This window comes from Oreochromis aureus, linkage group 7 (assembly GCF_013358895.1).
Source record: "Oreochromis aureus strain Israel breed Guangdong linkage group 7, ZZ_aureus, whole genome shotgun sequence".
NCBI lineage: Eukaryota > Metazoa > Chordata > Actinopteri > Cichliformes > Cichlidae > Oreochromis > Oreochromis aureus.
The window spans coordinates 34,749,211-34,776,272 of NC_052948.1; the positions used below are offsets into that span (position 1 = coordinate 34,749,211).

General features: G+C 37.9%; 1 protein-coding gene across 2 annotated transcripts; it reads left to right on the forward strand.

The window, feature by feature from the left end:
• On the forward strand, positions 1-25,074 carry man1b1a (mannosidase, alpha, class 1B, member 1a). Of its 2 annotated transcripts, XM_031739064.2 has the most exons (16): positions 1-107; positions 235-335; positions 1,051-1,193; positions 6,106-6,198; positions 10,626-10,734; positions 11,001-11,206; positions 11,966-12,108; positions 12,225-12,343; positions 12,698-12,889; positions 13,550-13,698; positions 14,057-14,245; positions 14,619-14,809; positions 15,583-15,703; positions 15,962-16,156; positions 17,521-17,652; positions 18,074-25,074. In XM_031739064.2, the coding sequence occupies exons 3-16, from the start codon at positions 1,068-1,070 to the stop codon at positions 18,281-18,283; spliced, it is 2,175 nt and encodes a 724-aa protein (XP_031594924.1). In that variant the 5' UTR covers positions 1-107; positions 235-335; positions 1,051-1,067; the 3' UTR covers positions 18,284-25,074. The 2 variants fall into 2 exon arrangements, with proteins under 2 accessions (XP_031594924.1, XP_039470866.1); XM_039614932.1 differs by lacking the exon at positions 6,106-6,198 and having other exon boundaries at positions 10-335.
• Positions 25,075-27,062: the final 1,988 nt, after the last annotated feature.

A 27,062-nucleotide genomic window follows, 5' to 3' on the forward strand; every position in this document is an offset into this window, starting at 1 on the left:
ATTCAAACACTCTCAGATCACGTGCGCACATCACATGACCTACCTCGTCAGCGTTTGTCAGGTCTTTTCCGTATCTCCCTCAGCTTTCCTATCTCTTAACTTCAACCGTATGTGCTCCTGTTTATTTTGCTTGACATTTCATGTGGCAGCGGGTCTTATTGTGTGTTGCTCGAACAGAGAACTGCGCTGCATGTTTGTTAACCTGTGTCCCAAATAAAATTTCGCTCCATTCAGAAACGACCCGAAGAGCCACAGCTAGCCTCTGGTAGCCCGCTAGCAGCTGTTCAGCTTTGGGGATAATAGCGTCGCTGTGAGGCAGCCAACCAGGCACAAAGGTGAGAGGGAAGCAGCTGAATGTTTGACTTCTGACTTGTACTCTGTGGTGTTATTTACACAGCGTGACAGCGATGTGAGAAAAACTGAATTAACGTTGAGTCTTGGACGCTTTAGCTAGCATGGTGTTAAAAGGATGACTCGTACTGCCGTACACACGCTTACTTGCTCTTGATAATTTTCCTTAAAAGAATTACAGAGCATGTTAAAGTTTGGGTTTTTAAAATCCAGAGTTTTTATACTGTTTCCCAAAACATCACCAAGGAGCATGCACACACTACATCTCTTATCCTCAGATGTCCATGCTTCTGAAAACGTGATGATGATAAGCACACTAAGTAAGAACCTAGACTTAAGCCTTAAGTATAAATCAAACAACTACCCTAATAAAACGTGTTTTGTTTTTTTGTTTGTTTTTTTGTTATATAGATGGTACTTTGCACAGTAGGCAAGATTGTTGATATGAGCTTTATTGGGGGGGTATTTTATTGTTTATGAGTCCAGCAGAAGAAGCAGCATAGTAAAAGGCTTGCATGTCAGGTGTACAAAAGCTGTCATGAAGCTGACTAATCTAATGTAAGCCAGCATGCACTTTCTTACAATTGCAATATGAAAGAATGTGCAAGGGAAAAAAATGCTAAAATTGATGGATTTTACATTCACCTTCCACTTTATTTTAGGGAATAGTCCTAACTTCGTGTGTTCTTCATTTCTTAGGGCAGGTTCTATGACATATGACCATCAACCCCGATCAGAGGATGTACCCACCTTCCAGAAAGGACTTCATCTCTCTGACACTCAGTGACTCACACAGTCAGACCTACAACAATGGCAAACACCGAAGGCAGTCCTGCTGGAGAGTGAGTAGTCCTGTAATTTGATATACAGAGCTCGGCTGCCGAATAAACGTGAAGTTTCTCAAAGATTTTAGAAACAGAAACAGGAATGCACTTATAATTATCTAAAACGGTGCCAGAGAGGATTTTTAGGGCATAGGACCACGAGTGACTTGGAGGCTGGAGTCAGCACTAAAAACTGGAATGAGAGGGTCAAGAGAGAGGGTTAGAAATAATAGTAGAGGCAAGTAGCCAAAAATGTCAAAGTGGTTGAACTAGGCTTAAAAACACACGCACACACACATCCAAAGGGGAAAGGACAACCTTTCAAACTAAAAGGATGAAGCTGAGACATGTACAGTTATTTGTCAATCACGAAGACATTGGAAATTGTTAAATATACATCGAGTCAAAGAAGCTGATGAGCAAATTGAGAAGTTACGGTAGAGAGACAGGTTAGTTGGTTGTGCTGGCAACAACACGTCAGGCCACAGGGCTAACGCTTAAAGGAAATATCAGTATATGAAAATAATTTATTTGTGCTTTGATAGCCAAAGTGTTCACTAATTCTTTTAAAATGTGTAAATGCAAAGTGAATCATGTGTTGTGCCTAGAGTTACAATACCAGCTTTAAATAGCACAAAGCACTTTAGAGTTTTAGGACTAGTGTGTTAGACAGCAGTACACACCGTCATCATCATCAAAACTCCAAACAAGTAAACACCTTTTATATGAGCTAGTGCAGTGCCCTTCCAGGTAGAGTTGAGTTCAGGCCATGTTGTTTTTTGTAGCTTCAATTTTCTCCTAAATGCATCAAACGCAGGCAGTCATTTTGTAAAGACGGCAGATGTAATGTGGCTGTGTGCAGTTTCGTGTATGTGTGATATTGTGCAGAATCACTTATCTAAACAACATAAGTAATGATCTCCTAGAAAACTACAGACTCAAGATAAAGAAAATAATAATGATAACTTAAAAAAATAATTTAAATAAAAAATGTAAATAGAAACATAAACCAATTGATTTGACGACCAATTGTATTGATATGTTTTCTACAAAAGAAGTTTAACACATCCAAGCTTTCCTTGCTTTAACTGATTTAACAAAACCTAAAACCCCATTCGATAATTTGCTCTGTTAATTTGGGTTTTCTGCTTCAGGGTCTGTGTGTGCACCCATAAAAGTCAATCTGTCATACATCATGTGACACTTCTGACGCACAAAAATATCCCTGCGAATGCTGCCTCCTCCAATCACAGATATTATCGAATGGTGATGATAAAATGCATCACAATCTGGAGTGAACATAAAATTTAACAGTAAACTGAGATAACCATTAAGTTGATGGTTTTATTTCTAAATATGCTCTTGGCACTGCTGTTTACTTACAAGTTGATGGCTGCAAGTTCTGAAACTTTAAAGGTCTAAAGGTTACTGTCTCATACATTAATAAAGAGATGTGGTTTAGTTTGTTGGCAGATCAAAGTGAAACTGACTTTACTGATTGAACAGATATTCTTAGTGTGCGTTCTGTGTTCTAGTAGCGGCAATTCCAGCTTTGTATGCTGCATCCGCAATGGAAGCAATATAAAGATAATGGCATTTGGTGACTACAGGCAAATTATAACCACTAGCAACATGAAGTGGGCAGGACATGAGATTAGTTCCTGGTGAATCACTGAACTACCAGTGTGCATGCAGGATTAAGCTGGTTGACGTATGGCAGTAGTAAAAACTTTAGGGGGTTACCAAGGCAACCGGTGCCTGGAACATTTGCAGTCAACTTCAAAACGATGTGCAATGAGTGAATCGCTTCCAGTGTGGGAATCTGATGCACAGTTTACACTGCTGCAACTTTGCGGGTTCATTCATCATATTAGAAAGGTAGATGGCTTAACAGATTTGCATACATAAAATGTATTTGCCTTGCAGATAATCTGTAAGCCTACTGCACTTAAAACATGTAAATAAATGATTTGGCTAAAAGTTGGCCAGATAATTTTTAAACCAAAATTCTGAATATAACTTGCTCCCGACCAGGTTATATGTTCATCATAAGTTACCCCAATGATTTAGCCAGGTAAAAAGAAAGAGAACCACTTGTGTGATGCATAAAACTCAGACTTTAAGCTCCACATAGCTTGCTAAGTCGTTAATCTTGCTTTGTAGGAACCACAAATGCTGAGCCTATGAACACAGATAATATCAAAGTAGAGCTGGGCGATATAAGATTTTTTCATATCACGATATGTTTTTTTCATTTCAGGCGATAACGATATATATCACGATATAAGCCAAATAACTATATTTGTAAGATTTAAATGTGCCGTTGCTCACAAGTAAAATGTGAAATAATTAGCAGCTTGTTTTAATTAAAATATTTATTTCCCATAATAAGTTCAACAGGGTAGATGTACTTAAGGAACATGAGACTTCAGTTTCAGATAAAGGCAAATATTGTAAACTACACAAAAGGCAGCCGCTAAAGCGTTTAAGTTTCAAAATAGAACAAACAAAACAGACTACTAAATTGTCAATTCCACTTAGAAACAAAATTTTAATTCTAAAAATAAATCTTAGGTCGTTTTACAGAAGAACAGACAAAATTGACTAACTTTTGTCAATATCAAATAAACTGAGAACTAAAAGGAAAATCTCTCCTTGTTGTATAGCTTAGCTTTTCAAACAGTTTTAACAGTTACTTTAGTCTGACAAAAGCCGAATGACGAATTAGCGCTTTCAGTCAGAGATTGAGCATGCACCGCTTTATTGTATATCCAGACTTGCTTTCGGCACAATTTACAGTGCGCGCTACTCTGTTTTTTGTCAGACTTGAAATAGCCGAAATACCTTCACACTACGGAACTTCTGTGGCCCTTCCGTTTGACAATCTCTCCAGCATTGGAACCATCATCTGTTTTTTCTTCGGTAACCTTCGCTCACGCTCTCGGTTGATTTTTCTCTAGTCGGCAAACTCATTTCCTTCATTACCTGGGCGGCCCGGCTGCAAAAACAAATACACATGTTTTTTTTTTGTTTTGTTTTGTTTTTTTTGTTAAACAAACCTTTATTTAAACATCAGTACAATACAAAATGGAATTAAACAGTGCCACAATAATGGTGTTGTACTTACAAAAGAATTGTATGCATAGACAAACAAATACAAGAACAGTATTCAGAAACAACAATATATATGCTAGGGGGAAGTAACTGATCAAGCCAAAGAATAAAGTGATTGAAAGATCTTGATTTTTTTCACAAACACCAATAGAAACAAATACACATGTGCGCCTTGGCGCTTGTGCTGTACGTAACAAGTCATGTGACGTGACACTGCGGCTGTGATTGGTTCGGCTCTGCGCTACTTAATTTGGATTGGCTGTTCTTTTTTTTTTTTTTTTTTTTTTTTTTTTAAGAGGACAAGAGAGATGAGGTCTATCGCAATAGTTTAATTTTTCTATCGAGAAAAAGTTATTTTGCAATACATATCGTTATCGTTTTATCGCCCAGCTCTATATCAAAGCTAGGAAATGAGACACAGGTCGGAGAAAAAAAAATCACGGAATAAGGAGAAAAGATGAAGACAAGAAGTGGCAGGCAACACACAAAGCCCAGTTATTAAAATAAAACGGGCGTTAGAAACAAGGAAGGACAGGGAACTAACATTAGGCAAACCAGAGGGAGATGACAACAAGGAAACAATTGGGATATTGGGAAAATATGAACGTGGAAACACAAGAATGAATGTTAGTAAAATACAGACGGGGATTAAAAGACAACAAATACACTACATGACCACATAAGGTTCACCTTTGTTAAAATTAGAGTTAAGAGGGTCACATGGGTGGGTTTTTATGTGCCAGTCCCCTTAGTGGAGCAAGCAGCAGCCAGTGGAGGGGAAACGCTGGTAACCGACCTGAGCTTTGAACCAAAGTATGAGAAATGCTCATCCAAATTAACTTGAATGCTACACCGCACTTACTCTGGTCTCTAGAAACAGCTTTTAAATTTGAAGTTGAACGGATGAACGGTGGTAGAAAAATGTTGTGTTCTTTGTGTTCCTGTTACTGGGTGGGAACGTATTTGACAAACTAAGTGAATGAAACACCATTAACAAACTTGTATCAAATATTGACATAAAGCAGTCGTGTTCATTCACTTGGAGCCTTTTCTGTGATGCTGTGATATCTAATACAACCAGAGGTATTAAGATAAGACCACTTGTTAATGAGTTTCTCTGTTCTTCAGCTGTAAGCATTAGACTACTTAGTTACAAGTCTGACTGGATTGATTATCTCTGTTTTTTATGACCTGTTTTTGTAACAAATCGATTCCCAGGGCTTCGGTTTTCCTTTCTTTACGCCTCCTTTGTTGTGGAGCAGCCTGAACTTTAAACCTCTTCAGATAAAAGCATCCCCTGAGCACATAATGTGTCTGATCACTCCAGCGAGATCAAATGGATATTGGTCCCCTCACTTTGTCTCTTTCGTCTCCCAGAACATTTTCTTTAATCTTGTTTTCTTTACATTCAATTTCTTTAATCTTGTTTTCTTTACTTCCGCTCTCATCCTTGTGCGTTTAATCTGTGAGGGTCCTCATCTTTTTTGTCAGGTTTAGTACTCAGTTTTCACAAGGATATTATGCTGTGCATATTCAGTGTCTCAATACTCATCTTTGCTCTTGCTCAGGGGGGTCGACAGTCACTGTGCTGCTTTGCTTAAAGGTTTCTTTCGTCCTTGTACAACTTGTCCTACAACCTTCTCACAATGAGACTGCCTTGGTTCTTAGTGAATTAATACATCCATTTCTCAGCTTTAAATAGAAAAGCTGTGAATCAGATGTTGTTTGTTAAGCACTACTTTGTTTCCTCTGCAGGTTGATATAAGGTCAGGAATATCACATCCTGATTGTGGTGTATTTTATCTCACACTCATAGGACAAACAAACCATGCAGGCAGAACAGCAGACCAGAACAGTAGCTAGGACATGCTGTCCTGGGTGGAAATTGGTGCTTTTTCTTTTTAAAGAGGTAAAGTCATTTGCTTCTAAGAAATTGTAGTCCTCATGCTCCACAGACGGCTCCATTTCCCAAGTAGCAAATTTGTTCTTCCAGCTTCAGTGTCTTCATGTTCTTTTAAGTTGTAAGGTGGAAACAACAGGACACGACAGTCAAGAGAGGCTAAATTGTGCAGAAACAATGATAACGTTTTTCAGTATGTAGCTGCTTTGCAGTTAGGTCCATAGGTTTTTAGACAATGACACATCGCAGTTTACTTTAATTGAAACAGCTGAAGTGCAGGATTTCAACTTGAATACAAGGTATTTAACTGTTTAGGCTTACAGCCATTTTTCTGCAGAGATTAAATTTCTTGCCGTCAGCGAAATATTTACATTCAGATGACATGTTTTCATGTTTTGCTAACAAGAAGGCCAACATTTTCTGACTTCTTGAGTTGTTGTTTTGACTTGAAGGTTGTGTTCATGTGAATTTTCTGATTACTCTAACAGCACATAAATGTAGGAGTTGCCTACAATTGGAGCTTCTCCCCTTGACATAATCAGGGCATAATTACCATTAAATCACTGTTAAACACAATGGTTGTGGCATAATCGGTGCTGCATTTGCATGTAAAACACTTGCTCAAAGACAGAGTTAGAAGCAACAGAAGGTTTCTTACCCATTTCCCTCGCACTCTGCACTGTTGCTCTCCTGAGGCACAGAGACATGGAAGTCAAGTCCTAAATGAAAATTTTCAAATTTACACCAAAACACCAAAGATGGTGGAGGAAGTATCACTTCCAGTGGAAATCAAGAAACTGTATTTTAAAACTGAATTTTGGGGCAATGCCAACAAACGTCTTCCACTTCAAAATAAATAAATAAATAATAATCATATTTGACACTACTGATTCGATATAAAAGAAGCTATAAGATAAGCTATGCTTCATTCGACTTAAAAGTTGGAAATTGCTGTTACAGTAGCCAAACTGGCTCAAGCATGTTTGTGTTCACTTGTCTGTATGGAATATATAAATATAATATTTTTATATTGTTATTTGTTGTGTTTGTTGTAACTTCTGCTGCACTTTGGCCTGGTCGCTCTTGGAAAAGAGATTTTAATCTCAATGAGACTTTTACCTGGATAAATAAAGGAAAATGAATGAAATAAAATAGAATGACTCAATAAAATGCATTACTCAAAAATTGTCCCTGTTGGTGGAAGCCACTGACACTGTTTCCTCCTGGTTTTTTTTTTTTTTTTTTTTTTTCCCCCCCACTAGTTTTCCATTTGGCTAGGTTTTGTGTCGCTACTCGTAGAATGAGGCAAAACCTGGACAATACAGAAGATCTGATGTGTTTAAAGTGTTCCTTCAATTTGTTGCTGTATATAGTTTAAATATGAAAAAATCCCCAAATATTTCTCAGTCATTTAAAAACTACGCAAAAGAAAGGAACACACACACACTATTAAAATTGCAACAAAAATGCAACAAAAACAAAACTGGATATAATACAAAAAATACAAAAACAGCTTCACAGAATTAAAAGTAAATAGCTCTGAAAGAAACATTTTAATTTAAATAAGGCTTCAAAATAACTATCCAGAATCATTTCAAGATGACTGCTGACAAATTTAACCCTCTGAGATCCATATACACTCATAGGAATCTGCAATTACAAATGATTTTTCCCAACAAATCTGCTTAATTTTAAAAACTGTTTGACTTGCCTTCAACATTCAGTTCTCAAATCAATGTCCGCTTTTATTTTGCCATAATGCACAGAATCAATTTTTGCATTCAATTTTTAACAGTCTCAGTTGCTGTTATTGAATGCTATAAAAAGGATTGTGGTAATCTGGTAAGAGAAATTCTACAGATGCCCAGATCATAAGCAAAAATGCTTCTTTAATAAACACTGCGATTACTTTCCTTCACTTTTTAACTGCACGGTTGGCTCTCGTAAATGGAATTAATTTTGTTCTCTGAACCGGAAAGGCAAATGACTGCTCTTATCGACTAATCTGTAATGCTTTAGTTCAGCAGTATGTCATCTGACATTTCTTCTATAAAGCCTGTTCTTAAAGAAGCAGGGACTGTCGACCTGTACCTGATGGTCGTCAAATTTAATGACAGTTTATGGTTCCTGAGAAAACCATTCTCTGCAAATCATGTTTCTCTGAGGGGCTCAATGCTTGCTTCTTACACTGCACAAGGGACTTCACTAAGTGCTCTGCCCTTGTTTCCATCATAGTGTTTGTTTGTTTTTTTTCTACATTTCTAAAAGCACACGTATCAGGTGGGAAGCAGTGAATTTCATACTTTTCCTCCTAGCCCTCTGCAGATGAGGTCATTGAATGACTGACTTTTGTTCATTGTGTTGTATGAACTTTGAGAAGGGTAGGGTAGTATAACATCCATCTCCTGCTATTAGATCACTTAATTAAATTTTCTCAGAAAAAAGCTTAAGAGAGTACAAAAAAGCCATAAATTGCATTTACAGAGGTCTTAAATTTATTCCCTGGTTTGCTGGAGGGGTATCTGATTGCAGCCTGTCAGGAACTGATTTTGCGCTGATTTTATAGTTGTACGTGAATTTGGAATTGGTCAATCCATCCATCTAAGCTATGTTATGTAAAGGTGTTAATTCATGCTTAATAATGCTTTCTTTTTTTATGTATATTAAACTGTTTCATCCTCTAATTGAAAAGAGCTATTTTAGCTCCCTTCCTTTAAGCCAGTTTTCTTCTGATTGATTGCCCCTCGTAAATAGAAGGTTTAAATGGCAGGTGGGTCTGTGCTGTAGACCTTATGTGAGCCTCTGGCTATATTTGAGATGACAGTTTGTCATGGTAAGAGAAAATAAGGAAAAAATAGTAGGTCTCATTTGAGAACTGGTTTCCACCCTAGAGACTGAAAACAAGTTTTATTTTATTTTTGTTTAGCTTTATTGATGTTTCTAAAGTGGCAGGTATACAGTGCTGCGTAAAAACTATTTGTCCCCTTTTCAGTTTTGCAAAGAAATGTGGGACAAAATTCAAAATGATCACAAAGCCTTCATCACAGTTCTTCTTCAACCAGTTATTAGGTTTAGAGGCAATCACTTTTTCAAACAGGTAGTTTTTTTTGTTTGTTTGTTTTTTAACCTTAATAAATGAGCATTTTGTTTTTACTCTGGTTAGCTATCTCTAATATTAAATGTGTTTCATCTGAAAAATGTCAGTGTGACAAATATGTAAGAGACTAAGAAATCCGGTAGGGAACAAGTCATGGCACTATAGGTTTGTAAACAAGCATAATGGTTGTCCGTCTCCATGTGATGAACGATTGACCTGTTCAGGATGAACCCTGCCTCTCTTCCAGTGTTGGCACAATAGGATTCCATTCCTATGAATGTTTTTATCCTATAGGTTCGGAGCATTTTACTGCAGCACTGTAGAAGTGCAACTTATTCTGTGTTTGAAAAGTAAAGTTCCTTGAATCTGCATTCATCCCGATGACCAGTAGGGGGCGTCTCTATTCAAAAAGATCTCTAGTTGGATAGAAATGCAAAGGAAAATGACAGTAACAGGGGAAAGCTTATGTCTGTGATCTCAGTAAACGCTTTCTGGTTGAGTTTGTGGCCTTAGTCGCTAGTTGTAAGTTAATGCAACATGGTGTTTTTGTAAATTTTGGTTTCCATTACAGTTCAAAGGGGGAGGATGCACAGAGGGATTTACCATGTTATTGACAAGTAACAGTGAGCCTTGGTTTCTCAGTTTTACCCTACCCTTGCTTATCACATCTAGTTTCAACACAACAACATTTTGCCATCAAAAATGTTCAACTTGAGGCTTCACAACTAAACTTAAGTAACCAATTGGTGATGTCATGGCACTATCAGCCATATTTCATGTACAGTCTGTGCTCTGACTGCAAATCTGAGCATCACAGTTTGGCCAAAAAGTATAAAACTGAATCCCGAGTCTCCTGGTGATTTCAAACACTGCTTTCAGTGCACAATTTTTGGACTGTTAGGCTGAACAGAATATCCTCATTATGTTGAAATGACTATGGCAAAGTGAAATGAAAATGCCCCCTGAGGCCATGGCTCATACAATGGTTCAATGCTTTCATGATGTTGCACAGGTGTTAATTAGAGCAGAGTGGTGCCAGGCTGCCTGTTGCCTTCTCTCCTCAGAGACGCTGGTTTTCTCACTCCCTCTGCTTTGCTGGGTTTAGCTGGTTAGATGAGAAATTTGAAAATGTACTTGCATCAAGTGGAAAGAGATGTTGAGTTTATACAGGGTAAGAAGACTATCATGCCTCCTTCTTTTATGCTCCTACTTTTTTTTGAAAAGGAGCATAAACAGATTTGTTGGGGAGAAATTACAACCTCCTTTGAGACATCTGTGATTGAAATTTAGAGCTGTTAGACGTGTTCCAGTTTAGCTAGCACTGTTTATCTGCCCACAGAAATGGAAGCAGCTGTCTCGGCTCCAGCGAAGCCTCATCCTGTTCCTGCTGGCTCTGCTGCTCATATTGGGACTGCTCTCCTACAGCAGCATCACAGAACATTGGAGAGGTAAACACTTCCCTCTCCATGCTAAGCTAACGTCACATACACAGAGACAAAGTCTGTCATTAATTTTAATGGTCTTGCTTTTTATGTAGCTGAATGGTGATTTGGATTGGGTGTTTGCCATGTTTGCAGTGATTAAAAAAATTACAACTCCAGAACACAGTGATCATAGTTTATAATTAAAATATTCAGCAATAGCTCTACAATGTAGTTTACTGGGCTACCATCATGACGGCCTTCGTTTCTTATGTGTGCATGTGCTTGTTTAGGTTTGTCTGACCAGGAGGACTGGCTGGAGTTGAATGACAGAGAATTAAAGGCCATTCCTCCAGGTTTGAAGCCAGTGTTGGGTCAGGCTGCAGGTAAAGCTCCAGCTCCGGTGGCGGGACCTCATTTGCGGTCAGCTGTTGTTCCAGAGGCTGCGGGAGAAGCCAGAGGACCAAATATCCCCATATTGGTTAAGCCTCCAATTAAGGTTACAGTTGTATTTGTACTTCTTTATTTTGGAAGCATCAGTTAAAACTGTAGTAGGTAAAAAATAAATAAAACAAAGAAACAAAAAAAAAAAACTAAAAAGAATATGGGAAAATTAAAAAAACAAAACAAAAAACAGATCTAAAAAGACCTGTGGGTATCTCTTGGATATCTAGTAACACTTACCCCAGCTTTAACATTTGTTAAAATGTAATTTTTTTTTTTTTTTTTTTTTTTTTTTTGTAGAATAATTTTTTTTTTCTTTGTAATTATTGTTTATTGTGCTGGGGCAGTCTTATTGTCTGTTATTGTGGTCACTTATTTTTGTTTTTCTAAATTTGATTAGAAATAGTCACCCAACGTTTGAAAAACTGTAGCAAGTACATAAAAATTGCATAAACATGATAACCCCTTTTTCTCACTCATGTATGACCTCTATAAGCCCTTTCTCGCTGATTTCATAATCTCAATTCCTTGTTTCCGTTAATATTTAATGCAATGTGATGTTTAATTTGAAAATTGTGGTGCTTTTTTTTTTTTTTATAGTTAAATGGACTATAACGCAGGGTGTTCTTGTTGCTATTCTATGAGCATGCAGTGTCCTTAGTTTCTCAGATCCTTTTCTCATTCCTTCAAAATTAGGGTTTAGCTATATACAGCTGTTGTGTATGATACAACCTGTGAACCACATCAGACCTTTTCCATGATATTTTTATGTTTTCCTTTGTGTTTTTAGCTCTAGCAATGTGTGTTTTCACAGAAAAAGATATTTGCAAACAAAAGAGGTCCACCAAGCCTACACAAAGATGGAAATGTTTCAGACACGGTCGGCAGGGAGAAGCAAGAGCAGGTTGTTCAAGAGGAAGAAGGCGAGGAGGAGGAAAAACAAAAGAAGATTGTCAGGTGATAAAAGATTGTAGTCAAACATTTTTTTACTGCATGGAGGCATGCTTCAGTACATATATCAGAGAGACTGATATAAATAATTCAGGAGTAAGATGTTTACTTTTAATACACAGCTGGAGAGGAGCAATGATTGAAGCTGACCAGGCTACAGAACCTCCACCCTCAGCCAATGAGAAAGAGGCAGCAGCGCCCCCAGCACCTGCCAACCCAGCTGACACTGTCCCCCTAGAAGGTCAGCACTGCTTGCTGTAATTCTAAGCAAACTTTCATGCTTTCAGGGTCCACTGAGAAAGTTTAAAAATTTCCCCTCAAACAGATTCTTTAACATATCTTTGGCCAGCTCTACTATTATATGCTCTTTATAGCTCAGCATTTCTTTTTGACTTAAAGTTGAACGTTTCCAACTCACACCATGAAGACCTGCTGTGCTCAAAGCATCAACACATGACACAGAATTTCTACTTCATTTCTACTCTTTCTACTCCAAATAATAAGAATAAGAAGTATGCTGTTCAAAGCGCTTCCAGCAGGAGACGCAGATGTAAGTTTACGCTTTAATTATTCATTGTTATTCCTTTGCTTGTAGCTTCACCTGAAACTAGAGAGAGACTGGAGGCAGTATGCGATGCCTTCAGACATGCTTGGAAAGGCTACAAGGACTACGCCTGGGGTCACGATGAACTCAAGCCCATCTCCAAATCTTTTGGTGAATGGTTTGGACTGGGTCTGACGCTGATTGATGCTTTGGACACCATGTGGATTATGGGCCTAAAAGAAGGTATTATTTATATTGTATTATTATTTGTTTGTTTTGGCTTTTGGGTTTGACGTTTTTTGGGGGGCTTTACATCATTGAAATTGTCTCCAAACTGATACCAAACGCAATATCTGTGTAGGATATTGCACAGAATTATTGTTATTTGTTGTTTAGGCTAAAACCATGAAATTCTGCTTGTACTTGAATATATGACCCCCCCCCCCAAATTAACAAGACTAGTTTTAAATAAAATAATTGTCTTATGGTGCTGCTGATTTTACTTTGACTTACCAAAAATTTCTCTATGCAAGAAAAAAAATCCACTGAGGAGGAGATGTAGAGGTCCATCGTTGTAGCACCTGGTAGCCTTCGAGCATAATTAGAGACATTAGTTGTTACTTGCATCACCCGTCCTTGAATAATAATGTGGCAGGAAGAGTATGATCTATAATAATAATATTAATAAAACAAATTTTGAAAACTGTCATTTTTTTTCCCACTGAGTAGTCTTCACCCTGCTAGACCAGCTAAGTCTCGTCTGACAGGGTTGGGTGTGCTCTGTAACTACACCACTCGATTGTGTTACTTGAAGTAAAACTCGGCCATACAGATGTACAGACTTTTTTTTTTTTGTCCTGTTACTCTTTCTCACACGGTTGTAATTTACCTTTCTTGGCACAGAATTTGCAGAAGCAAAGACCTGGGTAGAGAAAGATCTGTCCTTTAACAAGAATGTGGATGTGAATTTATTTGAAACAACCATACGTATCCTGGGGGGGCTGCTGAGCACTTACCATCTAACAGGAGACCAGCTTTTCTTGGAAAAGGCTGTAAGTTGTCCTATAACAAAAATCGTCTCGCTTGTTACGTGAATTAGGGCTGTGAAATGAATTGAACCCATTAGAACATGCATATACTATATCTATAAACTATTCATAAACTAGAATAGTGTTTATAAGGTTAATCTTCCTTATTTTTTTTCCTTTATTTATAATTTATGTTTATGAGAGAAATTGGGTTTTTGGCATTCTTAGCGACAAAAAACGCTAGTAAGATTGATCTTCATAATGGTTTGCTGTACTTAGAGTTCATCAGCTGCATTTTTCAAATAAATTCAATAATACTTTAATCTTAGAACACATAAGTGGTGACTTCCTCTTTAATTTAGTCTCTTCTCTACACTTAAAGAAAGACCTTGGCTCCAGATTGATGCCTGCCTTCAAAACACCTTCAAAGATTCCCTTCTCAGATGTCAACATTGGAAAGGGAACAGCACACCCTCCCAGATGGACATCAGACAGTACGCTCGCTGAAGTCACAAGCATTCAGCTGGAATTCAGAGAGCTGAGCCGCCTCACTCAGGATCCACAGTATCAGGTTAGGACACCACAAAGGTCTGCACTACAGTAAAATGTATTGTAATCTGTATTTTTGAGATGGAGTGACAAATAAAATTCATGTGGTAAGATGATGTGTTTCAGTTCAGTTAAAATCTGACGTTGTGTACCCATCACTCGTTCTCTGGGGATTGAAGTGACAAGCTTAAATTTATGCCTAAAGAAGTTCAGCCCGGTCTGACATGAACTTAAATAGTTTCTGTCACATCCGGAGACAGACCTGTGTGCCAGCTTTTGATGAGCCTTAAAGTGCAAAAATTAAAAACATGACCCCAAACATCCGCTGTAAGTGAACAGAGGTTGTTGGTTTCATGTCATCTCATTATTCTCATTCCTCGCTTTTGTCTCTCCAGGAGGCTGTGAATGAGGTAATGACGCTGGTCCACAAACTGCCCGGCAAACATGACGGACTGGTGCCCATGTTCATCAATACCAACAACGGCCAGTTCACCCACAAAGGAGTCTTCACACTGGGTGCCCGGGCAGACAGCTACTATGAATACCTGCTCAAACAGTGGATTCAGGGAGGCAAAACAGAAGACAAGTGAGGACAGCTTCTCAGTTTGCCATTGTTTTTCCATCATTCTGTGGGAAAGTGCCAGACTGCTAAAGCTTAAACTGCAGAACTATAAAATATGATAAACCATCATCAGTCTAGGCGTGTCCCACCTAAGATGAACTTTACTGGATCATTTTGTTGTCCGTGTAATGTTTAAAAGGTATAAGGGCCTTAAAGATCAAAAGGGTGTGTCTAACAGATGAACAGGAAGTGTTGCAATGTAATAAACTTGACATTTACAAGCAGTTTGCTAACTAATCTTAGAAAGATGTTGATTGTCCTCGTTTTCAGTCAGACTCATACCTAGGATATACAAGATTCCTAAAAAAACAACAAAAACATCAAAAAAGCAAAAACATCAAGAAACACAAATTTCCACAACATGTTTTGAAGAGCAAAGTATTTTGAACACATGCAGAAATCTTGCCGAGCTTTTAAAGTACAGTTTGACTTTAACTCATTTACCACATGCTCTGAATAGATTTGTGATGTCAAGATCAAAGCTCTTGGGTGGCAGCAGACAGTCTGTTGCTGAACTTCTTGTTCTTCTCGCCTTTGTGACTCTGGCTTTATATTTTGGGGTTGTCATGATCAGTTGAGACTTTTGAACTGTGTTTTATGTTGACAACAAGTTAATGCACTTTATCAAGTGAGTATTACAATGTCCCAAACCACATTACTGCAGAGTGACTAATCATATGATAGTGTCTGTTGTGTATGTTACTAATATTTCCTCTTTATGCGTATGCTTTGTCCAGTCTGTTGGAGGACTACCTTCAGGCCATAGAGGGAGTGAAAAAACACCTGGTGAGACAGACGGGACCCAGCAAGTTGACCTTTGTCGGAGAGTTGTCCCACAACCGCTTCAATCCTAAGATGGTAGAGATACTTATTCAGAGTCATTGACAAGATAAGGTGGTCTTGAATCCAATGCACTTGTTCGGGGTTATTTTTTACAATGCCATCGTCAGTCAACCATAGACAAATGCCTTGTTAAATCAATCACCCATTGTGCTTGAGCTAAATCTGTATCAATAAAAAGTCCCATGACACTCATTAGCTGGTCGATTTTAGCTATCATTAATCTGTCATCGTTTCTCAGCCTCTTCTTTCTGGACTGTATCTCTCACTCTGCAGGATCACCTGGTATGTTTCCTGCCAGGGACTCTTGCTCTCGGGGCCCACAACGGCCTCCCAGGGGATCATATGGATCTGGCTGTGCAGCTGATGGAGACCTGTCACCAGATGTACAAGCAGATGGAGACTGGACTGAGCCCAGAGATCGCACACTTCAGCCTGCAGGCCAGTGATGGGAGTGATGTTATTGTGAAGGTGAGACTCAACTTATTGATCATCTTATGTCTTATTTTACTATTATTGTTAAATGTATTATTACATTAATCACATGTAGCAGTGTCTTTTGGTTTTTGTATTCACTCATTTTCAGTGTGGCTTGTATGTAATTATTACTTACTGTTACTGTAAGGAGGTGCGTCCCACCAGAGTGGGAATGCTTGAATGTGGTTTGGAGATGTAGGGTACTTTGGTTGCTATGATGCAGAGTATTCATGGAGGTAATCTGTTGCAATAGACTGAATCTCGCTGACTGATGTTTACCTAGTATATCAAAAGTAATCGAACACTTCCTCCAAGCATTATTTTTCATGTTAATGTTGTAGTTTATGTAGGCTGGATACTCAGAGAACAGCTGTATTTACTTGCCCTCCCTTGTAGTCCAGCACAGACACAAGCAGCTAAGAAGCGGCTGCTAGTGAGTGTAGATTTTGACCTCCCCCTCACCTCCTGTGATCGTGCAGCTGGAAAAACGTAATGGTCACCAGCACAAAGGTTTTGCCTGGTGAACATTTTAGAACTCTCTACAACCACATATGATTTAAACATCTTTATTTATTTGAATTTATAGATCTGCATTGCGAAACAGTCTTTTGTTATTTCTTTGTATTAAAAGCACAATATTTAACGAGCCACAATAACCAAGAGTGATGCACACCCACTGAGAGTTCTTGACCCTTTTGAGGGAAATTTTAATCAGTGAGTTTACATTTGTTGTCAAAGTCATGACCGTAACCACCTTAACCCTCCTCAGGGCTCATTTTATTTTTCATTAACAGCTGTAGGTTTATCTGGTTACTGTTCTTCTCTGCTCTGCCACTTCTATTAATATTAAATATGGATCTGAAACATTTCAGGAGCTCATTTAAATTCTGTTACTAAAAACTAAGGAAGGCGTTTGAAATTCTCAAGGATTTTACACATTGTGTGAGTGTGCACATGACGTGCCTGGACAGAAGTTGCTTTTAGACATGATTTTGACATTGAACACGCTCACTCTAGGTATTTTGTGTAGGTACTGTAATGTGAAAGGTAGAAAGTAGTATAATAATACAGAGAAGCTTGGGGTTTACAAAGACTTCATTGCTGTCCAGATGTCTGTTGTGCAGTGAATGAGTTTTGATCCTCCCTGTTCTTAGCTTGTATTTAATCTTAACTGTAGCCTTGCCCACTGATGCTGCTCTTATAAGATGTCCTCAAAATGGTGTTTTTCATTTTTTTCATTTTCTGTGGGACTGACTGGTTCTATTAAGGGTCAAGCTGAAACACTGATCTTTATGTCATCTTTTTTTGTTCTTGTTTTTATTGTACAATGTTCTGACAACCTCTTCTGTACACTTCAGCCTGCGGACAGACACAACCTGCTGAGACCAGAAACTGTGGAAAGTCTCTTCTACATGTACAGATTCACCAAAGACACCAAGTACAGAGACTGGGGATGGGACATGCTGCAGAGTTTCAATAAGTACACAAAGGTACAGACAGCTGAATATGGATCAGATTACGAGTTTTCATTACTAGCCAGTAAATGAATCTGATTTTTTGGGGGGGGTGATTTTGTACTTTGAACATTGGCTTTAATCGTTTAAAAGTCCAGTCCAGTTGCAGTTTTCTTAAGTTTTTGATCATAAAAGAAAATGATTAGGTTCACACACTTATTTCAACTGCAAAAATAAAAAGTAAAGCAGTGCAGACTGATTACTGATGGAGAAAAGAAAAGACCACAGTTCAATGTTTCCCTCTCTTGTGGGTTCACAGTGCACGCAGGGAAAGCTGATTGTTTTTCATGTGTAAAACATTGGGCAGCTTTGGAAAAGGTTAATTTGCATCATGGTATATTTTTCTGCTTCCCAATGGGGAAATTAACTTTCTGATTAGGTGCCTCTATTCTTGCAGGTCTCTGGTGGTGGCTACACATCCATTAACAACGTCCGCGACCCTCTTAGCCCCGGGCCCCGGGACAAGATGGAGAGTTTCTTCCTGGGAGAGACATTGAAGTATTTCTATCTGCTCTTCTCTGATGACATGGAGCTTCTCAGTCTAGACAAGTATGTCTTTAACACAGAAGCCCATCCTCTCCCCATATGGCCCTCTCCACCTAAGTGAATACTCTGGAGACATCAGTAAAAATCAGGCCCGTGGAGTCAGGTGCATCTCTAAGTCTCCGTCCAAGCTGAACTGCTGTGTGAAAGCAGATCTGTGCTGTCTGCCTGATATGTAAAGGAGTTTAATTTGTTTTGTTCTGTTAATTTTTCCTAAGGAAAAGGTTAGTGACAGAGCTGGTCTCTAATGTAAAAAAGAAAATACATTTTAAAAATCAGATCAAGCTACCGGGAACACTTTTCTTTAGTACTTGGGTGACTGAGAATCTTCTTGTTTGTTCGTTTTTGCCATGCGAGTTCAAAAACTCTCATTAGTCCTACATGTTGAGGAGTCCTGGCTGTTTAGGTGTCTGTTGACTCTCATGCTTGAAGGGCAGTGATTGAAATGTTTTGAGCACTTTCAGCTGAATTTTATATTTAAACGGTTGGCTCTAGTGTGTGAGTGTGGTGTGATGCATAGTTATCTTTACACTGGCACTTATTTGCATATAAAAATGACACACAAGTCAAAAACCCCTCAGGATTTTGTTACTCCATGTGGCCCTATACCCCTGTGTGTGGGAGCTATGGGCTACTGCAGCGCAGCACACAGGGGATCAGTTCCAGGTCACAAGTCAGTGCCTAGCTGCAGAGGAAATCAGTTTTCCTAATACTGAACATTTATGTCTTTGATTTAAAAAAAAAAAAAAAAAAAAGTCTTCAAGTAAAATATTAGGACAAATACCGATTTTTACACCCTCATGCTGTGCAGCTTCCAGCTGTTGACCTCCGTTACTTTTCATTGCTATTTTTGTTTTTTGTCTTCTTCTATATCACTTTTACACTTTTAGCAGTGATTTACATGATACTGCAAAATAAAGAGTTAAATGAATTAAAGCTTCCTGAACAGCCATATCTGTGTTTGTAGAGAAAAATGTGGCTGTTGTTTACGATCTTTACATTTTGTGTAGCATTAAAGCAGTCGTGGTTCTTTAGGTGTTACCTGTATGCCAGTAAACTGGCTCTACAGATGTAATAACAATGTAATAAGTCTTGAATAATAATCTTGACACAAGAAGCTTTTCAGTCTTTGTAGTCTGTCTTCTTTCAGAGTACGTATTTGATCAGGCTTTGGTTGAATGCACTTACTAAAATACAATACTGTAACCACCACTCATTTGAGCTTCTTGTGTACTTTACACAAAAAAAGTGTGTCATCAATGACCTGCAATCAGATCATGGAGTCTTGGCCTGGAATATACCCCCCCCTGCTTTCCCCTTTATTAATAAATAAATAAACAACGTGTCTATTGCCCCCCCCCCCCCAAATTGGCCATTGGCTGATCTGTTAGCAGATCAGCCAATGGGCTCAGCCAGAGTGCTTTTCCTTAAATTGGCAGATGTGGACATTTAGAATTTTGTTTTGACATCATATTTGGCAGTAAGTTTAATGCTTACTGTATATTTAGGCACTAAGTTTCAAGGTGAAGATGCTAAACTGTTTGATAGAGAACTCCAGTGACCTAATGATCCCCTATAAGTAAGCACTTGGCCTCAGGGGGAAGGAAGAACTAAATTTTTTTGAGAAGGGAAGACGGGCACAAACGGGCTTAGGGAGGTGCAGCATAATAATAATGATGATGATGATAATAATAATAATAATGATGATGATAATGATGATGATGATGATGATAATAATATTATTATTATTATTATTGAATATATTTGCACTCACAGTGCTTAACAAATTTATTAGCCCGTCACAAAAAGAAGAAAACACAAATATTTGAGAAATCTTTGAAAAGCTTGAACAAAATTCTTATTTTTATACCCAAATTTGAGCCGGCAAACTGGACTTATAGGAAGTCAGAAATTAAGCAGTCAATCACATAATCTATTTTTTGTGTTCAGTAATGCAAATAAATGTAATTTGGCTTCTTAATGAAATAAATGTATATAATTGTAGCATTAAAAATATATTGGTTAAAAGTCATAAAGATGACTAATTACCAATATAGGTAATTTAAGGAAGCTGTGGAATAAACCTTACACTCAGTGATTGTTTAATAGATTTGTTAAGCACAATATATTCTATAAAGGGAAATTTCTATGGTTGCCATACAGTTTTAAGCTGATAGTTACTTTAGGTTTAGATGCAAACAAGCCTACTAACATTATCATTCCAGTGTCAGGGACGGTATCCAGTATTTGGCCCTGATATCATTTTTCTCTATAAATTAGATTTGGAAACAAGGAGGTCATGTTATATTCAAGGGCTAGACCACTTGGATTCAATAAAACAGATACTGTTTCTGTGTGGAGTACCGGTGTAACACATTCTTGTGTTTTGGCTGGTGAGTTTCTAATGAGACAAATTCACGTTATAAGAGGAAGCAGGTATTCTCTTCATTACTGCGGTGACACTCACCTGTAACCTCTGCAAACAGCTCTGTATCAGATGATCAGGAGCTCATTGTTTGGTTGTTTTTATCTAGAAATGTGTTCCTTTTTAGTTCTGTTCTTTTATCAGCTGAAGTAAAAACCACTCCATCAGATATGCTATATTTCCCTTGACTAAAAATCTTGTAAATCTGTATCTTTCAGTGCCATTCTGAGCTTCATGTGGGCCAGAAAAAAGGCATTACTCTACTTGTATTTGGACCGCCTCCCCCTAGTTTGGTACTGTGCAGGCTGAAATTGTGGCTTATGGGTTTGAGAGTTTAATTAACAAATTTGTGCTGGGTTCAATAGGTAACAGCGTATCTCGCTCAACTCTGACTGTGGAGAGGATTCAAAAGTCTTTCATTCAGGATATTTGTTCACAAAGCCAATGTCACAGGCAGATTTTGCAAACTTCCTTCAGAGGCAAAACTGGCTGAAACTGACCCAAATCAATCTGCTTTCATGGTAACTTTAAATTTGTTCAGCTTTGCTACCACAGCAGTTGTGGGGTTTCTTGTAAGACCCATGTAAATTGGCATTGATGCATTTATAGAAAGACTTTAAGAATTTCTGAAGTCCATGCTGCATTGCCACAGAGGAAATACATTCTTTATGAATGCAAATGACTTCCTACCATCTCCTGATGTCTTCCCTGGGAATCTGTCAAATACTCAAGTTTTATGGTGGAAATGGATGGAGATACTAGTCTGACTAAAAGCTTGCAGGAAAAAAAAAATCTGTTTAATGCTTGACAGTAAAGAGATTGAAGCTATGAGGGATAGTCCATATACACATGTGGGTTTGACATGGCTCAGGGACCCTTTGCCAACAGAAGGAGTGTAAGATCGCCTATTCGTCAAAAACAAATGTTAAAAATATGTGGTAAATGTGATCTGTCATTATGGTTTCCTTTTACTGGGCTAATACAACAAATAGCTTGTCATTCTAATGTTCTGACATGTTTAAGACGGGGATTTTTTTTTTTTTTTTTTTTAAACTCGTCTATCCAAAGTACTGATGAGCTTATGCGATGGCAAGGTGTCTTCCGTCCATCTGTCCACAATTCACAAGAATCACTACTCCTCCAAAAATATTGGTCATATTTTAGTGAAACTTGCACACGATTAAACCAGACTGAGGGCATATTTGTCATTTAATGACCACTTTTAAATTTTTACATGAGTCACTACTCCTTCTAGAGTATTGGTCAGATTTTAGTGAAAGTATATAATTTGTCCTGGGTATGATTGTTGAAGTTTGTGCAATGTAGTTTTTATTCTGTACTTTGAACATTAAAATAAATTATGAATTGTGATTTTGTTTAAGTTTTTTTTTTTTTTTCTAAATATGTGATTTATTTTAATTTATGATTGATTCAGATTTTGTTTATTGATAATGAGATGTCAGATCTATCAGATGATTATATAGGGCCACATGGGATGCCTGGTTTTCCTTATGATAATGATAGAAAAAAAATCAATTTCATAGACTGATCCAGTGCACTGTAAGCACTGCTTTAAAGATAGTTGATCACAGACTGCTTCTGATTTGTATCTGTTTTTGAACTAGATGAAATGTTAAGGCCCACTTTACAAGTGGTCCTATGTTGGTTTTCTTTATTTTATGACATATACTGTTACAGTTAGACTTTGATCAATATATCGGTCCCAACAAAATCATCAGTCAGTCTTGACTGATGGCCAATATGAGCCATTAATCGATATATTGATTTTGACATTTAAAATGGCCACAAATGAAAATTTAAAAGCAGAGTTGGAAGAAACACCCTTTGGCAATATTATGGGTTTTGCAAAGCTGAGCTGGGCAGAGCAGAAATGAGTATTCCACATCTGATGGCAAAACAAAATTATTTTTAAAATCTATCGATTTTCTGCCTCTTACCTGAATCTGGGTCACCTGGGCAGCAGCCGAAGGAGAAAAGCCAGGACCTCCCTCTCCCCGGCCAACCTTCTTCAGCACATACAGGACTAAATTATATTCTATGCGCAACAAGTGTTAGGAAAATCAATTTAATGTCTTTAATCACATATTAGATATGGCCAAATTTTCAAAAATGAGCTTAGGCTGAGGTAAATTATCTCCATCTATCGTTATGACCACGGAAGCCCCGCATACCTGCCTTTCAAACTTTGGTTGTCACACGCAAACAAAACAATCAAAGGAAGGTGACTTAAGAGAAGGAACGGAATCAAAACAAGTTGTTTTAGAGTGCGAAGCATAAGAAAAATGAGCATTATTTTTAACTGTGAACAATAAAGGGACTCCAGTAGAGTCCAAGAGTAAAGATATGGAGCATAATGGGTCCACTCTAACATCATGTTAATAAGCTTCATCCACCAGAGAGCCATACTGACCCACATCTTTGAATGTACACTACTGTTGCCACCGTTCTGCTGTGCCTGTTTGGATGTATGTTGTGCTTTGGTGGTTTTGTTTCCTCTTTTGTGTAATTGCTGCTGCATCAGTGGTGTTAATTTTTGAGTGGAAGTTTGAGCACAGAAAAATTAAAAGTCGGGCTTGTATTTTTAATCAGGGTGGGTGGATGACAAAAAAGCGGTGTACATATTTTAATGTAAAACGTTCCTACAGAATTAAATCGATGTCCTGATTTCTGAGCCTTTTCCCGTTTTAATATTGTGTAACGTCATGTTGAAAAAATGTGGAAAAAAAAAAAAAAATTGAAAGATGCTGTTTTTGTTTTGCTCTGTTGGGGTTTTTTTCCCCTGCTTTTTGTTTTTTTTTTTTTTTTTTTTTGTTTGTTTGTTTGTTTGTTTGTTTGTTTGTTTGTTTTGTTTTGTATTTTTGTTTTTTGTTGTTGTTTTTCAAGGCATAACCATTGTCGCACCAGCTTGTCAAAGAGTTGTTGAGAGATTCAGTATGAACCAAACTTTTTGACCAACTAGCAGACAAACATAGCCATAGCCTCTCTCGCTCTCGCTCTCTCTCTCTCTCTCTCTCCCCCCTCCTCCTCCCTCCCCTGTATAATCTCTATTTTTCCCACATCTAATTTAACAAGAGTTTTGCAGAAGCTGAATCCTATAAGCAGCTGGCTTTAAGGGAAGTTTAACATTTACTGAGACTGATGTCTGTTGACTGAGTTTCTTTTTTCCTCCCTCACTGCACAGCAGCAGGGGGATAATTAAATCTCCTAGCATCTGGTCTACACCGTCTCATTTACAGTTTTCTATGGTTTATAATTCAATTCTTAATTCCTGCTGTATAAGAAATCATGAAAAAAGCTGTGTTAACGTGTCTTGAGATATATATTTAACCTTGTGTGTTAATTATGCCATGCTTCAACTGCACTTATTATGGTGGCACCATGACAGTGTAAAAGTTAAACACGGCTTGTGTATCAGAAAGTGAACCCCAAATGGAGTTGGTTTATGCCTCCATTATTTTTAATGGACACTAGAGGGCAAAATGTGTGATTGGATAAAGAGCTCTCGTCCTGTTGAAGTCTATGGTGAAAACGGACACAAACACTTTCTTGTGAGTGACGCTCAGTCACTCAATTGGAATGATCCAGAGTTAAACGTTAAGTCTGTTTTGTACGTTTTGGTCATTCTAAAATTCGGAAAAGATGATAATCCATGAAATGCTCAATGGCTAACGACTTGTGATTCATTCATCTTTTATACAGTGTATGGATGGTACAATAAACACAGCTTTATCATATCGTAATTATTTTTTTGTGCCTAATTGTACAAAAAGTCTTTTGTAAAGTGTTTTTCTCTTCTTAAATAAACATGTGTACATGAAGTGAAATGGATTCAACAAATGTTATATTGCAAAATCTTGTCTGGTTTTTTTTCTTCTTTTTGAGAAGCGATTGTACAGTATTTGTAAAAACTATTTTAATTGCCGATTGGCAGAATATACCACTTATGATTATGTCTGCTATATTTTTCATGAAATGTCGACAATAAAACGTCAGCACTGTCTGTTGGTTCCTGCCTGCACAGGCTCCTGCTCCACCGAGTGTCGCCATGTCGGGGACCTAAGACGTGGATCAGTTTTGTTTATGCTGTTTCAGTCGACTGATTGAGCCACTTGAGGAAAAAAACAACACACAGCTTCACACGGCCGTCACTTTGCTTCACTGTGACAGAGCCCGCAAGTCGATAACTCATCTGCATGTCTTACAGAAATGATTATTTTTCAAAGCTTAAAATGTTTTGAGACTTTCTTTGTTTTTTGCTTTTCCTGGAGCATTTTTCTTCCTTTTCTCAAATCTCTACAGGTGACTGATTTAGCACTTTGTAACTCGAGTTGTCTTATTGAAATGTTCTCTGAAGTCAGACTTTTTTCATGCCCACTGAATTTTCCAATAAAGCTTTTCAGTGCAACGTTTTCTTGTTCTGCATCCAATAATTCAAACTTTAGAAAAGCTGGTTTTCTGTGTTATAGATATCTTTTTCCTTCCCGTCTCTCCCTATTGAACTCTACGAATGTCTTTGCAGATATGAAAGGCTGGGTACTGGTGCATGCTCCCTCGTCATGACCATTCACGGCATTATGCAAGTCTTAAGCCAGTCCTTACTACTTAATATTTTGTTTCCAAAGAACCAGACATGCCCTGCTGCAGACTGGTGACCTGTACCCCGCCTATCACGGCTATGGTAGCTGGGAACTTTTGAAAAGGATAGGAGGAAGAGAATGGAAGGAACCAGACGTTCTTGTAATTCTGAAAAGCAGATTTAAGCAGTAGTTGTCCATGCTTTCTGAAGATCTTTCGAAGCTTGTCTTTGGCTATTGACTTTTTTTTTTTAAGTCCAGTCTTTGTACCAGACCGTTAAAGAGAATGATTTATTTATTTATTTTTTTTTAACAATGTCTGAAAGTCATCTCCTTAAAAACGAGGCAAAGGCCTGACACATAACTTGAGAGATACATTTGGCCGCTCAGTTGATCCATTTCTTGTTCACCGAAGCCTCGTTAGATATGAGGGTGGCTTTTAGAAAGGCATTTTTAACGAAGGGAAGCTGGGGAATAAGGCTGATGTATGCTACAAGAACTGCACTGAAAATCAATAGCAAAAGGTGTTATGTGAAATGAAACAACGTCTGAAATTTTTAGTTCAAGCATATTCAGTATGCACAGAGGCAGTCATGAGAGATGCACAACAATCACTGTCTACAGCCATGTGTTAAACAACACTGCAACACTCTGAATGTTGGAATCATCTTGACAAACAACAGAACTAAAGCAGTTAATATGCTATCCATGTTATTCAAAAGAAGCCTAGAAAACTTCCTGAAAAAATAAAGCTTCCTGAGAGATTTCAGGCTGTGCTGATTAAAGGTGGTCATACAAATATTGACTTTCAAGCTCATAGCATTGTATAAACTAAATTTTTGCCTTACATACCATATTCCCATCTATGTTTGCACATTTCAGTAAATTAGTATAGTATTGTATAATGTTTCACTGAATTATATACATACACACAAAATTTCTACCTGCCTGCATGGAAGCAGGTAGAGGCTGTGGCTGGATTACAGCTCCACACAGTAGCTGTAATTACTCTGGAAAGTCACAGAAATTGCCAGAAAGTCTACTGGAGAGTTTTCCCAGAAGAGCAGATGCTAAAAGTTGCAAATTAATGCCCATGGTTTTGAAATAGCATGTTAAGCATTCACATACTAAACATCCAACTCCAGCTGCCGTTGTCTAATTAAAACACCAGGGGGCAGAAGAAACCATCCATCTCTGCCTATACTAGAAGCACTTCCTAATTACCCTAATGAATGCAAAAGCTTGCAGTTTTCTATTAAAGCTGTGTTCTACCAGGAAATGTTTTTCATCTTAAAATAGGCAACAGAAGACATCATGCTTGCCCACATAGAGTCACTGTACAAGGTAAACAAGAAGTGTGATAAATTACAAAAGGAGAAGACACCATGCTGTCTCATTTTGTCTCCTTTTTATATTTCTTTACACACTTCCTATTCTGTTTACTATGTATGTAAGGACAACAAACAACACTCAATTCATGATGTTTCAACCTCAAAGACTCCTGTCTGACTCACAAACCTTTAGAAAGAACTGCTTTCATATGGTGTTTTTAATCATTAACTCGGGCAATAAATAAGTGAAGATTTGTATATAAAAGATTCACTTACCATTTGTTTAGCTCTCTGCAAAGGTGGTGGGGAAGTGAAATGAAAATGAAAACTGACACAGAAATCCAGATAATAACACAGGCAGCCACAGTAATGGTCAAGGCTGGTGGTGAGGTGTGTGACAGTGTTTCTCCCCGGATCCCACTTGCACAGTCTAAAATAACACATGGGTAATTTTCAACCTCCTGACACCTTTATTGCTCATTCTCATGACAG

Bases quoted from the DNA above. Each gene is read 5' to 3' on its own strand.
- man1b1a (XM_031739064.2), top strand. From the start codon at position 1,068: ATGACCATCAACCCCGATCAGAGGATGTACCCACCTTCCAGAAAGGAC. The intron at 10,735-11,000 runs GTAAACACTTCC...GTGCTTGTTTAG, and splicing joins CATCACAGAACATTGGAGAG to GTTTGTCTGACCAGGAGGAC. The intron at 14,810-15,582 runs GTGAGGACAGCT...TGCTTTGTCCAG, and splicing joins GGAGGCAAAACAGAAGACAA to TCTGTTGGAGGACTACCTTC.